General features: G+C 52.5%; 1 protein-coding gene across 1 annotated transcript in view; it reads left to right on the top strand.

Moving 5' to 3' along the window:
* The window catches only part of HYDIN (HYDIN axonemal central pair apparatus protein), a 383,856-nt gene that overhangs the window by 239,011 nt on the left and 130,354 nt on the right, over positions 1 to 14,491 (top strand). The window contains 9 exon segments of the mRNA XM_065416810.1: positions 794 to 924; positions 2,987 to 3,120; positions 4,324 to 4,460; positions 6,409 to 6,536; positions 6,695 to 6,886; positions 7,856 to 8,005; positions 9,446 to 9,685; positions 10,395 to 10,563; positions 12,888 to 13,094. Coding sequence (XP_065272882.1) covers positions 794 to 924; positions 2,987 to 3,120; positions 4,324 to 4,460; positions 6,409 to 6,536; positions 6,695 to 6,886; positions 7,856 to 8,005; positions 9,446 to 9,685; positions 10,395 to 10,563; positions 12,888 to 13,094 — 1,488 coding nt within the window.

Here is a 14,491-nt window from a genome sequence, read left to right as displayed (position 1 = left end):
AGACTGGGGTTAGTCAAGGCAGGAGAAGACCCGAAGCAATGGAGAAGAGATATAACCACAGGGCTGCAGAGGGAAGGACGGGTTTGATCGATGCTGGAGAGGAAAAGCCGAAAGGATTTTGGAATAACCGGAATGGGGTTTGTGGGGGGGAGAGAGGACTCAGATCAGACATTGAGGTTGTTTGCTTCAGTGACAGGGAGGACAATGGAGGAAGGGAGCGAGCCTGCGAGGAAAGATGAGGGGCTCACTCTGGGTCATGCTTAGCTTGAGCTGGAGGCAGGACAGCAAGATTGACAGGCAATGACTGTTGTGCAAACACATGGAGTCGGCAAGGTAGATCTGGGGGGAATCAGTACGGGGAGAAGCCATGTCAGGTGAGCCAGGGACAAGAAGAGTCAGACGGGGGGAAGATGGAGAAGGGGAAGGGGATGGAGAAGACGGGGAGGAGCTCTTGCCAGTTGTACCTATTTTGATTATGAAGGAACCAGCAAGTTCCTAGATGGGAAGGGAGGAGGACAGAAACAGGGGAGGAGTTTTAAGAAGAAAGTCAGAGGTTGAGCAAAGATCATAAGCGCTGGACCTAATTGGGAGAGAACAGAACTGATGGCAGAGCTGCAGGAGGAGAGAGCTGATCTGTAGGGAAGGAAGTATGGACTGTCCCTGCATTTTCCTCAGTGGGTCTCAGAGGTGGGGGGCCATGGTAGGGTTCAGCGAGGTTTCCTGGGTGTAACGGGGGTAGAATCTGGCTATAACCTGTGCTTATTTCCTGACCACCCATTGGTTCCTCCTTCAGGAAATGAAAGGTATGAGAATATCCTCAAGGAGGCAGAACAAAGAATCGAAGGAGAGACTCAGAGAGATGAGGCACTTGGCCACCCAGATGCAATGGCTGCAGAGCCATCCCTGGACCAGTCTGGCACCATGGTAAGAAAGGCTGCTGTTTCCTGTAAGTGCTTCCTGCTGCCCTGACCACACCTCTCTGCAGCCACCCTTATGTTGGCCTGTACTGACTCCTAATGCCCCCACCTCCCCGGGGTGACTGGCCCTGTATCCACTTTGTGTCACTGCAGCTGCATCCCTGGTAGGTTATCCACCACCACAGTCACCTGCCACGGTGAACGTGCCTATAGTTTGTAACTACTGTAGTTGCATTAGATAATGCTCTTCAGAAAATGTAACAATCTCAATAATACACGGCCTGACCCTGCAGCCCATACTGACCTGAGTAGTCCCATTGACTTCCAGTAGGACTAGCTGCAAGTAAACACTGCAGGGCTGAGCCCAAAGAAGTGCACAGCCAAGAGAGGGATGAGACAAAGGCATAAACATTGTGCCTGGTTCTCTAGGTGCCTGGTGCAGCACAACACTCAGCATGCTACTGGTGTGTAGCATTTGGAAGCTTATGAAAGGAAGTACCGTATGACAGGTGATCTCTGCTAGCTTGGGTATCTTGTACTCAATTAGCTCAGGCAGTGGCTCTTCCCGGCTGGGAGCATGCCTTCGTTCCGTGGTGTAAAGCGCTGGTAAACCTTTGGGGCGGTGTCAATGTTTGGTAATGGGGATTTAGCTGGTTGCTGATGTGGGGAGGGCTATGTGTCCTACTCAGACCCAATATTTCTAGGTTCACCTGATCGTAGAGAACTGAACCATTTGAGTCTCCAGTCGAATGTATTCCAGAGTCTTGTTTACGTATGTTCTTATAACCATGCTCATCACGGTAGCATCAGACGTGCATGAAGTGACATGACTCACATCTCTCATGTGTGGTTTGTTCTCTTTCTCATCCTCTCCCCAACAGTTAATGTGAAGTTATAAACAACTCTGGGTGGGACTTTCCACTCCAACAAATACCCACTCATCAGTAGCTCGATTCCCTCAGGTCTCTGTAATGATATTCAGTTGAATTCTAGATTATCATTACGTTCCTGGATCTTTCTGTTTTCAATGCATTGCAGTCCATATTCTGTATTGACTCATGGCGATGGCAAAGAGCATTTAAAATAGTTCCCTGGGTAGGAAAACCTACATAAAATTGCATTACATTGTATCATATCATATCACACCTTAAATCTGTACTCCCACAATTAGCTGTGTTAGACAGACAGGTGTTCACCCTTCTGCCAGCAGATTTACTACAGTCCAGCCTGTATCAGTGATTGGAGTGGTCCTCCCTTGTAGGGGCCTGTTGCATTTCTCTTTAATAGTGACCATTTAGTGCATTCCAGTCCTCCACCGGGGACAGACAGGTGCTTGGAATATTGAAAGTTTCCTGTCTTGTCTGGTAATTGGCCTGTATATTTGCCTGGCTACTCAGTTTTTAATTCTGACTAGCCAGACAGAAAACCAGGTCATTTACCAGACTGATATCTTATGCTATCTCCAGGCAAGGTGGCTTGCTGGTAGACTACAGCCAGATCAACATTTACAAATTAGATCAGCCTCACTACGTCACTTGGGGGTGTGAAAAAAATCACCCCCCCAAGCACCGTAACCTCTGGTGTAGACATGGCTAGGTCGATGGTAGAGTTCTTCCGTCAACATACCTGCTGCTGCTTGAGGAGGGGGATTACCTAAATCGACAGAAAAACCCTTCCATAGATGTACGAAGTTTCTACACTACTGCGCTGCACCGCTGTCACACTTGTAGGGAGAATGGTGGGGAGCTACATCCAGACTCAGCAGTGAGACAGGTGTTTGCCTTGTGGAAGGGATGACAGAGGTTGCACACAATGAGAATGGGGGCCTGCCTTCCGGGAAGAGCTTGTGCTTTCTAGAGCAGTGCTTCTCAAAGTGGTGGTCTGCGGACCGGTGCCGGTCCGCAAGCCATCGGCTGCCGGTCCGCAGCGAGTTTCCTCATAAGAGCGTCGAATAGGATAATAATATGGCACCGGTCCCTGGCACATTGGGAAAAAAAAATTACCGGTCCTATGAGAAGCACTGATCTAGAGGGCTTCTGCTGACCAGCTACTCTCTTTGCTTTCCCCAGTTTGACACATGGCTGCAGATGGAAGTGGAGCGGCTGCTCATACAAGAACATGCCCTGGAGCAGCAGAAAGCTATTATCTCTGATCCCACGGAGGACTCCACCCTCAGCCAGCGTGCTCGCCGAAAGCTTGTCAAGTTAGTGATGGCCTGTTGCCTATTGGCCTGTGCAGGGTGCCTGCATCCACAGAACCACGTGGCAATAGCTCTGCACCTCAGCAAGGCCTGTTCCTGTGGGATGCTGCACACCTCCTGCGAGCTGCTGAGTGTCCTCAGTTCCCACTGACATTGCTGGGACCCGCGGGTGCTCAGCACCTCCCAGTGCCAGAGTTTGGAATTCAGGACTGGTTCCGATTCCGACTCCTGGGGGTCCCTCTGCAGCTCGCTGGTTGGAATGTGTAGCATTCCTTGCAAAAGATTCAGCAATTCCATCTTCCTGGGGTTGCTGGGCTGGTTTTGTCTCCAGCTCTCAGCCCAGCAGAGTCAGTCAAATGTATTAAAGTCAGGCAGAGACCATCAAACCAGTTCAGACTGGGTAATAACCATTGCTGCTGATGGGCCATGGAGCAGAAGGCTTCACATGACAAGCTGACCAGACTGGGCATAACAGCAGGAAAATGTTCCACTGCTGAGTTTAGGAACTGGGAATTACACAGATATCAACTGGACAAGACTTAGCCCAAGGAGCTTGGCTACTGGTGGGATCACAGAGGTGCACAGACCAACAAGTCTTCTCATTACCCCTCCTTGAATGAGACAAAGACATCTCCCCTGGTCGGCTACGCCTTGATTCAGGAACATGCTTGTGCTTTTGACTTCACCTGCACCTAAGCATGTGCGTAGGGTTACTGGTATGCTTTAGTGCTCTCCGGAATAGTGATGCCTTCCTGAATTGCGGCCCTAGCACCAACGAGGAACGGGCCTGCTTTGGAAGAGCCTCACCTCCTATCTAGGGGCTGAGTGCTGCATTCTAAGGGCGTTGGCATGGGTGAAACGTGGTTACAGTGCAGAGAAACTTCACTGAAATGTATTGAAGCAATTTTGGCTGACCCAGCATTCCATTCATATGCACTAGGGACCTTTTAGTTCACGCCAGCAGGCTCCACATGGGCCAGTTAGCATGCAACACATTGGTGTACTTTCGAAATCATGCACTGCTGCCCATGTAGACAAGCTGTTAATGACACATCATTGGGAATTTAGACCTGGGGTTAGGCACTTAGGGCTGAATTTTCAAAGCAGTGAATGGTGCTATAACCACGGGACTTGCTCCTCTCTGAAAATGCAGCTCAGCTGAGCACGAGGCTGTGACTGAAACTGAGCTCTCGTTAACCCTTTCAGAGCTCAGCTGCCTGAATACATCTTGGACTTTGGCTACATCATTCTTGGTAACATTCGAACTCACATTGTCAAAATCACCAACACCAGCCAGTTCCCTGTATCCTTCCATGCAGACAGACGGGCCCTGCATGATACAGGTAATGGGGATGAGATGCTTATGTGGGCTTTAACTAAATGGCAGCAGGAATCAAAGTTGGAATGAACCGTCTCAGTCTGATGCAATAGTTCAAAATCTGTTGAATGTGCAGATGTATTATGGGAAATCCCACCTCTTCCCATTGGGGCTTGCTGTTTCTTACGCTCTCCTCTGTCCAGTAACGCTCACCCCACCCGCCACTCAACCAGCTGCCTTTCTGCCAACTCTTACTTCAGGTGGAGGGACAGAGAGCCAGGTTCCCCTGGTGCAGGGCAGCTCTCAGCATACCAGCTCCTAGCCAATGCCCCGCCCACACACCCTGTTGGTGGGGAAAAGTTGGAGCGTGTCTGTGCTCCTTCGATTCTCAGCTGGCCGATGGTCCCAGAGGGCTCATAGCCAACTGGCATAAATAAGAGCAGCCCCTAAGCCCACTCCCAGGGCTGAGTGGCTCTGAGTGCAGGAGAGAATCTAGACCAGACTCTATCAAGTCTGTTCCTGCTCCCTAAGTGATCAATGGAAGCTTTACTGTTGACTTTAATGGGAGCAGGGTTGGGCTCAGAGTCATCCTTTATGATCAGTGTCAGTGTTTCTCAAGGGATCAGTCATTAGGGAATTAGATGCTGCTGCAGTCAGCTCCTTCTTTCCTCCCCTTGCTGCAGCTTGCCCTCCGTCTGATCGCTGGAATGCAGGTTTGCAGCATGGGAGCACACAGACACACCTCGTTCATGGCAGACTTGAGCCCAGCGCTTATTTTGTTATTAAACCTGCGTTTTAGACTCACATGCCAGGCTCTGTTCTGTGTATGTACAGTGCCTAGCACAATGAGGTTCTGATCTGTCACTAGGGGCCCTCACTGCTCCAGTGCTACCAACAGTAAATAATCATCCCCTTTTATAACACTAATGAGAACGTCTGGGTGTTTGTTTTCAACGTTTTGCTTTAAAATTACAGGGTCAACCAGTTCTTAGCCAAGTCCTGTTAGAAAGCAGTGACTGTGCTGGGAGAAAGGTCCTTAAAGCCACCTCTGGGGTGTCTGGTAGGGAGCTGCTGATTTGGAATCTCTGCAGAAGAGAGTCAGAATAAGTGGGATTTCAGCAGCTCAGTAACTTGTTCCAAACACTTGGGATGCTGAAGAGCAAAGTGAGGGGGCCTGCCCACGTACATGCAGAGCAGATGGGTCTCTCTTGTGCTCCGTTATTGTGGGTTGGGGTTTCTGGTGCTTTACTGGCTGAATAGTGACTTGCATTTTCACACTCTGATGTGCAGTGCTTTGTATGTAAAGTTGCTCTATGCGTTAACAAGGATCACTCATATAAATCCCCAACCATGAGAAACTCAGGAGACTAGCCAGGATGTGTACAAGTGTTCACACTGGCTCAGCTTTGCTGTGTTATAATGAGTGTGTGTGTGTGTGTGTGTGTGTGTGTGTGTGTGTGTGTGTGTGTTTCTACTAAGTAGAATCAGAACTGCTGTGCTGTGTCCAGGGGCGGCTCTATGTATTTTGCCGCCCCAAGCATGGCAGTCAGGCGGCTTTCGGCGGCATGCCTGTGGAAGGTCCGCCGGTCCCGCGCCTTCGGCGTACCCGCCGCCGAATTGCCGCCAAAACCGTGGGACCGGCAGACCTCCCGCAGGCATGCCGCCGAAGGCTGCCTGACTGCCGCTCTCATGGCAACCGGCACACCGCCCCCCGCGGCTTGCCACCCCAGGCACGCGCTTGGTGCGCTGGTGCCTGGAGCTGCCCCGGCTGTGTCATAGGCCCTAGTGCTTTCAGCCAGTGGAGATTCTCTTTTCCCTCTGGTACCTATGCTTTTGGAGCAGAGGGATCTGCTCTCCGTCACTGTGTCACCAGTAAGTTCTGGAGGGCTGTATTGTGACAGCTGCGAGGCGTAGTTACACTACGATTTCTGCAGACCTTAGGTTCTAAGTAGTTTTGTTATCTGTTGTTCAAGGTTTCAGCGTAGAACTGGACCGCGTGAAGAACCTGCCCTACTGTGAGACAGAAACGTTTGAAGTACGGTTTGATCCCCGCAGTGCCAACTTGCCCTTGGGAGATGTGGAAGTGCTCCTGCCCATCAAGGTATGAGGTATTCTCCAGCCCCGTAGCCTTCACTCTGCATCCCCTGCTGGTAAAGGTTTGAGTCACTCTCTTAGCCCAGCTTCCCCAGGCTGTCGCGATTGAAGTCTGCAGTTAGTTCTCCTCCAGACTTCTCACCGGGGGCTGTGTTGTGTACTCAGGTTGTGGCTGGCCCGACGTTTCACATCTGCCTTCGTGCCAAGGTGACCATGCCTTCGCTCTGCATCTCCAGCCACAAGCTGGACTTCTCCTCCGTCCAGTGTGGGCAGTGCCAGGTGGAGACCATCCAGCTCCACAATCAGCTGCAGGTCGCTTGCGAATGGTTCATCACCAGCAATGAGCGCATCAAAAAGGTAAAGCAAAGACAGCCAGTGACGTCCCTGCCTCCTTCCTTTACTGCCGCTCCCCTTTGTGCCCTCAGGCCTCAGTTCCACAACCCTTTCTGCACAGAGTAGCACTTCCCTCAGTAGTGACTCAGTGAGTAAGGATTGCAGATCCAGGACCTACAGCAGAGTACCAGCTTGCTCCAGCAATACAGTCAGCTTACTAGGCCTTGGGTGCATTTTAAGACCCAACAGGCAAACAGCTGATGACATTTGCTGAGCTGATACATTTGAGCTGCTAATATCAAAGCTGTGAGCCAAGTGGGAATTCCCTTTTTAAGAATATCATGGGACAGCCTAGCGCCCTTTCATGCTCTGTTCTGCAAACAGGAACGTGCTTGATTCCTGAGCCACATGCGTCACTCCTCAGGCCAGGAGACGCAGGGAGCACAAGGCTGCCCAGGGGATTGTGGGAAGAGGGAATGATACTCTGCAGCACCTCTGGTAGCGAAGCAAGGGCCAGCATTGGTGAGCTCTGAAGAAAGTCTCATGCAGCCCTCCTCAGCCACGGCTGGTCCCTGCACTAAGGGACTTGGAGAGAGGAGAGAAGAGGAGGAATTGCTCAGCTGGAGATGAGGGAGGAGGTGGGAGAAGACCTGTTCTCAGCATCCCCTCCTCTGTTTTGAAGTTCCCACCCATACTGTTTATTTCTTGTAACTATCAGCAAGAGTAAAGTGGTTTTAGAACTTGGGTAATTGGAGCTGGCTCTGATTGTCTGGAACTTGTCATCTGTTAGCGCCTTGTCTCTCTACTAATTCCCCGGCCATCTCCTTGTCATTCTTCATCCCCAGCCTGAACTGTAACATGCTTCTGCGTTTCTCATTGGCTAATTGAAACAGCTGTTTCTGACTGGCTACTTGGCTGGTCCGTGTTCTAGGGAGGCTGGGGCTGTAGCAGTGTTTCAGGGTCTGAGCTAATCGTTTGGGTTTGGGCGATCAGGTGGATAAACACTTGCCAGCCAGCCTGCGGCGGAGGCTGCGTCAGGAATTCAAATCAAAGCCCCACATCTTTGAGATGATCCCCTCATCTGGAATGCTGGCTCCAGGGGAGCGACTCAATGTGCAGGTCAAGTTTGCGCCAGTGGAAGAGGTGAGTTCGTCTAGTAATTACCAAAGAAGGGGGAGGCGGGGTGGTGTGGTGGTGAGAACCCAGGGCTGGTGCCTCTGTTTCCCCCTTTGTGCTCCCTTCAGTAAAGAGCTTTGAGATCTACAGGTGAACAGTACTACCCGAGTGCAAAGTCCTGCTATCTTACCACTTCTCTATGACCCCCATTGGGTATGGTGAATCGGGGCGACCGCTCTGGGCCCTGTGCTTTGTGGGCCCCCCTGCTTCAGTGTGCATGTGTCGTGTGGGGTGTCCTAGGCCAGCCCAGTGGGGTGGAGTTAGGGGTGCCTGGGGGGGCCAGGCTGGCCCAGGGATGGGGCTAGGGGTTAGCGGTGCGCCTGGCGCCAGCAGCAGGGGTCGGGCCTGCACTCACTGGCGGGAAGTGCGCGTTGTATTTCTTTCTTGCTCGGCATCACGAGGCTTGGGCTCAGTCTCCAGCAGCAGCAGCAGTGACCCCAGCTCGCCCCGCTCCGCCCTGCCCCGCCCGCTCCCAGTGTCGCCCGCCACCACACCAGCCGCCAGCGTCCTAGTGTGCCAGGCTGACCCCATCCAGTGCCCTTCCGCCCCAGCCCCTTCCCTTTTCTGGGACCCCCCAGCACAGGGGGCCCCCTCGCCCCGAGCACAGGTGCAACCCTGTGACTCTCCATCATCCCTCGCCCCCCAGCATTGGTGTCCCCTCCACACACCAGATTTCACCTGTATAAAAATGTTAAGGGGGGCTCATAGAGGCTGATTTGTCCCAGGCCCTGCACCCTGCTAGGGATGGCCCTGATGATCCCCTTCCTGTGGCTTTTATAACTGGGAGAGCTGCCCCATCACCCTGGGAGCAGCCTTCCCACCTTTCTCCTAGACTCCCCATCAGGGCTGCCTCTAAGAGAACTGTCCCCTGAAGGGGGGAACCCCAAGGGCCATCGAGCCTGGTAGCCTGTCTCTGACAGTGGTCAGTGCCAGATGCTTCAGAGGAAGGTGGGCAGATGCAGGCTGATCCACCCTCCCATAGGTCTCGCCCTGCTCTGAGGCATTTATGCTCAGGGGGCGTGATCCAGCGAGTGCTGCTTCAGGAAGAGGTGAGTCATTCTCCACACTGTGTGTCATTTGAGCCTTTCTGTTAAGGATACACCTCGTTTCCCCACTGGTTTTGTGTTGTGCATTCACCAAGGACAAGGATGAAATCACCCAAAACATCATCTTGGCTTTGTTATCCAAGTACCCAGATATAGTGCTGGGTCCTGGAACCACCTGGGGCCTGAATGCAAATACACTGAGATACGGGCCAAATTCACCGGTGATGTAAGTAAATGTGTGCAGCTTCATTGGCCCCTGGGGCCTTGATCTCGCATAGGCCAGTGGTGCACTTGGGCCCTGTGTGTTTCTGTGGAGCAAGGGGCATGAAGGAATCCCACGGGTTTCTCTCTCTCTTCCCAGAGGTTCTACAGCAACCAGCTAACGGTGCACATCTCCCAGAGCAGTGAGCGGCTGCTGTTGCTTGTCTCTGGATACGGTCTGGAGCCACGGCTGGAGTTCACACCCTCAGTGCTGGAGCTGGGGCCCCTGCTGCCGTATGGTGTGGGGGATGAGGCAGAGGTGGTTGTGAAGAACCCCTGCAAGTTCCCCATTGAGTTCTACTCCTTGGAGTTTGACCAGCAGTATCTGACTGAGGAGAGGGTGAGAGGAGAGGGCGTCCAGGCACTCCCCTTGTCACTGAAAACCTCAGAATACTTCAGAGTTCCTGAAGTTCCAACTCTTTATTAAGCGGGACCAAGCACTAGAGGCGAACCAGGCAGAGAGCCCAAAGGGCCAGCAGTTGGGATGCTGGCTTCGAAGAGTAGCTGCATTTCATTGCTTGCTTCCCAACTCCCACGGATTATCCCTGTTGGAGTCACTCCCTAGTCCCACAAACCCCTCCCTCCGTGTACTATTCCAGAGACATGCCCCCTTCCCTCCTCCACTGCCCTGTGGCACCAGCGCCTCCTGGCAGAGCAATTTGGAGCTGGTGGGAGACCTTTCACACTGAATCGTAGGGCCAGGGGCAGGCTTCAAGTGAATGGTGTCACAGCGGGTCTCAGGTTGACTTTGATTTACCCCTGGGGGCAGGAGGCTGTGGTCCAGCCCTAGCAGGCCAGCACCTCATGTTACTCTGTAGCCCCATCCGGCAAATGCAGGCAGCTGTGCTGATGGGCTGCAGAGGGGTATGTGGCCAGCCCTGATCAGTTAGAGGGGAGGTCTCTACAACGCGTGGCCTTTGTGGGAGAGAGGAGAAGGAAGAGAGGATATGAGAGGCCCCTGGGCTCTTTCTGAGGCACCCTGAGGGAGGAGGGAATGGATTCCTGGAAGCGTGTCCTATGCCTGTGGCTTCTCTTCTTTTTGGCCACAGATTTTGCGGATGCTGAAGGGCTACGATTCCCATAAAACCTTGCTGCTGCCCCCTCGCATCCCAGGTGAGAAGCTGCCTCCGGAGGTGCTGGAGTATTACAAAGACCAGAAGAGGATTCCAGATGAGCAAGCTAAGGCCAAAATGATGGAGGCAATAGGCCAAGAGAACGGTGAGGACTCTGAACAAAGGGCAGCTTGTTCTAGACTTTCAAGGAACAGAACTGTCCAGCATTGACCTTTAGCTGTGTCTAGGATTTTCCCCAAGGCTAAATATTAGTGCAAACACTGGTGGAGGAAACCCAGGTATCCGCATGGAAACTATGTACTAGCTGGCCTTCTATAGCAGGCCTTGTCTGCAGCAGCCAGCCGTTCCCACACTGGTCCCAGTTCTGCTCTGACTTACACTGGTGGGTCTCCGTGGACTCTGACGAGTCACTCCTGATTTACAGGCTATGAGAGGAGCCGTAGGCCCCATCTGCTCAGTGTACATCATCACTGCTGTCACTCCCCCTTTGTACTGCAGTGTAATGGACTGAGAGCAGAATCCAGCCCTTTAGACTCCTGTGTAGTGCTGGAGCCAGAGCCCCAGTGATGGGATTTCATGGATTCTTTTCATGCCCACCCAGATCTGGGTCTTCCCACCCATTGTTATCTTAAATAATAGATTCGTCCATTCAAAGGCCAGGAGGGGCCATTGTGATCATCTAGTCTGACCGCCTGTACAAGAGACTCCTCCACGTCATGCCTATGTTGCGGAGGGTCATGGGGGTGATGGCCAGTGGATCAGTGGGGCAATGATTTCACTGGCCCCAGCCTGGCCCACTCTGCCCTGCCACTCCAAGCTCCACTGTGCACAGAAACAGGAGGATCCGCTGAGTGAGCTCCCAAAATCCTGCCTTCCCCTCACTCTTCAGAACCACACCCATCCTACTGCATCCATCCATGCCCCTCCCTGGCTGTGGAGGAAGAGCCCTGCCTCTCACATGATAGGACACAACACATCTCTCAACAGAGACTTACCTGAACCATGTGCAGTTACAGGTAATGAGTCACTACCACACTGCAAGTGCATGAGAAATACAGGCCAGCAGGCTTTAGCAATCTAGTGCATGTATTTCCCCACTATGTTCACACCGTGAAGAGCACTGCTTTTCAGTTCAGCTGGTTGCTGATTGCTCTGTGTGCACCAAATTCCTCTGGTCTGTTAAACAGGAATTAGTTATAAACATAGAAAAGGCTGAGAAGCACGTATGAGGTCAGATTTCTGAGCATGCTATTTTACTTGCTGATTTGCTCTACATGGTTGGACAGTGAAGCTTTCTAGGCAATAAATCAAACTCTAACGTATACAAAAAATAGAGCTCTGTAGTTTTAAAAGCTTGGTGTGAATGTTTGCAAATGAAAGCCCTGATCTAATTCACTGTTCTTCCCGGGATTGTATTATTTATTACTTGTGAATACATGGACAACTGATGGGTCTGAATGGAGATGTCCACAGACCTATGGCTTGGTCTACGTAACAGCGTTAGGTCGACATAAAGCAGCTTATGTCGACCTAACCATGTCAGCGTACACACTCCAGCCTTGCTCCTGCCCTGCCTCAGCGACATCAGAACTCCACCTCCACGAGAGGCGTGGGGCTTATGTCGGAGTAGTTAGGCCAACGCAGTGTCCCTGTGGACACTGCGGGTTACTTACACCGACTGTTGGCTGTCATTCTCGTCACTTTCACAGCTCCATGCTACAGCCATGAAATAAACAGGAAAGCTGTGGGGGAGGAGCTCCAGCTAGAGTCCAGCTTCCCCCAGGCTCCCTGCCAGGCTGCACCCACCACGCTCCAAGCCGGCTGCCCCCTGGGGTCCTGGCTTCCCCGAGGCTCCCCATTCCCTGCCAGGAGCCCAAGGGCTGCCCCCACCCCGCTCTCTACTCCACACCACTTGCAGGGAGCACGGCAGCGGGAAGTGAGAGCACCTGGGCTCCCGAGCAGGGATCTGAGAGCCCCGGGAGCAGCCCAGCTTCCGGGGGGGAGCCCAGGCTCTCAGCCCCCCACACTGCCCCTCGAGGACACGCACCACTGACAGAAGAAGGGCAGTGTGGCCATGAACCACCCCAGTAATTACTGCAGTAGCTGTAGACATGCCCAATGAACATTTGACCAAAAATTCCTGCTGCAAGGGCTGTTATGTGCTTTCATCATTTTGTACTAGCTGCTCTCCAGCTGTGAAAGTTTCAGTCACCCGATACTGAGGCAGAAATCATATTATGTGATTGACCACAAAGAGTCCCTAGTCAAAGAGAGCTGTTTGAGGAAAAGCCATGAGGTGAAATTCCCCCAGGGGCAGTGGACTGCATGTGGCTTAGGCATTGCCTGAACCTAGCTTGTACAGCAAGGCAATAACAAATGTCAAATGGTGAATAGCCAAGTACCGCCTTGTCTTCCTGCACTCAATCTCTCCTCCCTTCCCTCCTCTTCCTCCCTCTCCTTCCCCCTGAGTAGATGATGAAGAGAACCCATCTCTCTCCGAGCGCAGAATGAAGCAAAACCCTTCTGGGACCACGCGCACTGCCTCCACCACTATCACCATCTTTCCCTCCATCTCCGTGTTTGAGGAAAGCCGTTCTCACAAGGTGGAGTCTAAATTTGAGCAGGAGGAAGAGGAGGAGGAGGAGGAGGAAGGTGCTGAAAAAGGACAGGGGCTAGGTAACCACTCCCAGCTCTCCAGCAGTTCACCATCCATCATGGTGGGAATGGCCCTGAGAGGATTCGTGTATTCCCTCAATCATTTCACTGCAGACTTGGCCTCCTAAGCTGTCACCTTCTGAAAGTCATCAGGCCTCAAATCCTCTCCTCTACGTCATGCCTATGTTGCCGGGCTGGAGGGTCACGGGGGTGATGGCCAGTGGATCCGTGGGGCAATGGTTTCACTGGCCTCAGCCTGGCCCACTCTGCCCTGCCACTCCAAGCTCCACTGTGCACAAAAACAGGAGGATCTCCTGAGTGAGTTCCCAAAATCCTGCCTTCCCCTCACTCCACAGAACCACACCCATCCTACAGCACCCAGGCTCCTCCCTGGCTGTGGAGGCAGAGCGGGATTTTTTTCTCTGGTTGTGCAAAATCCGCACCCTCTCAGATCTGTGGTTTTGCACCCATGTAACGTAGTCTGGGATCCTTTCCTTCCCCCGAACAGGGTCCCCAGACTCTCAGCTGGACCCCTCCGGATCCTTCCATTTGCTTCCATGTTAACTCCCCTTCTCCTTACAGTGTACGTTGCCACTGACTCTGGGGGGCTGTCTGAAACTCCTGCCTCACTCCCTCATATCACCACTTCTCTGTTGACCAGAAAGGTCACTACTGAAGCACGGGAGGTGCTTTTCCCCTGCCAGTGCCCAGCTTCGCCATCATTCTCAGCTCTGGACACTTGGAGACTGAGACCACCACCAGGATTTGAGTGTGGGTCTCCTGCATGGCAGTCCAGAGCGTTCCAGCAAGGGCAGCTCTGTCACTGTCGTGTGTGTGGCAGCTGCTTACACTGTCACGAGCCAAGGTGTCTGGCACTCAGAGGGCTAGTAAGGGAAGAAGCTGGGAGCTGTAAAGAAGCAAATGATTGTTTGCAAACACTGCAGTCGATTCATAGAAGGGCCATGAAAATAACCTTCACAGTCAAATCTCCCTGTGTTGTGTTTTCTTAACCGTTTGACTGAGCAGAAAAGGAAAACAGCTCTCTGCTGGAGATCATTAAACTGCAGAGGATTCCTGCAGGGCCTCAGCAGTCTGACTCCCATAGCAAATTATTTGCTTGGTCCACACGTTCAATCCCCAGAGTTATGACTGCATTAAATGTCTGTTGCTATGTGCCTGGTAATTATACTTCATACCCCCTGGGATCAAATCCACAGGTGCTGCCAGGCAGTCAGTGTGATGTCATTTCCTGTGGTGCTGTTGGATAGTGGGGTGTATTGGGGTGTGACAGAGCAGGCAGAACCATTTGAGTGTTTATGGCCGACAGACTGGCTGTTCGTTCCCCGTTCTGTCACCCTGTTCACTTACCTTCCAGCAGCCGGGACACTTGCAGCAGTGAGACGATGTTCTGAGAGGAC

Source organism: Emys orbicularis, chromosome 14 (genome assembly GCF_028017835.1).
Source record: "Emys orbicularis isolate rEmyOrb1 chromosome 14, rEmyOrb1.hap1, whole genome shotgun sequence".
NCBI lineage: Eukaryota > Metazoa > Chordata > Testudines > Emydidae > Emys > Emys orbicularis.
Note: the sequence above shows the minus strand (reverse complement) of the source record. Positions and strands in the feature narration are given on the sequence as shown.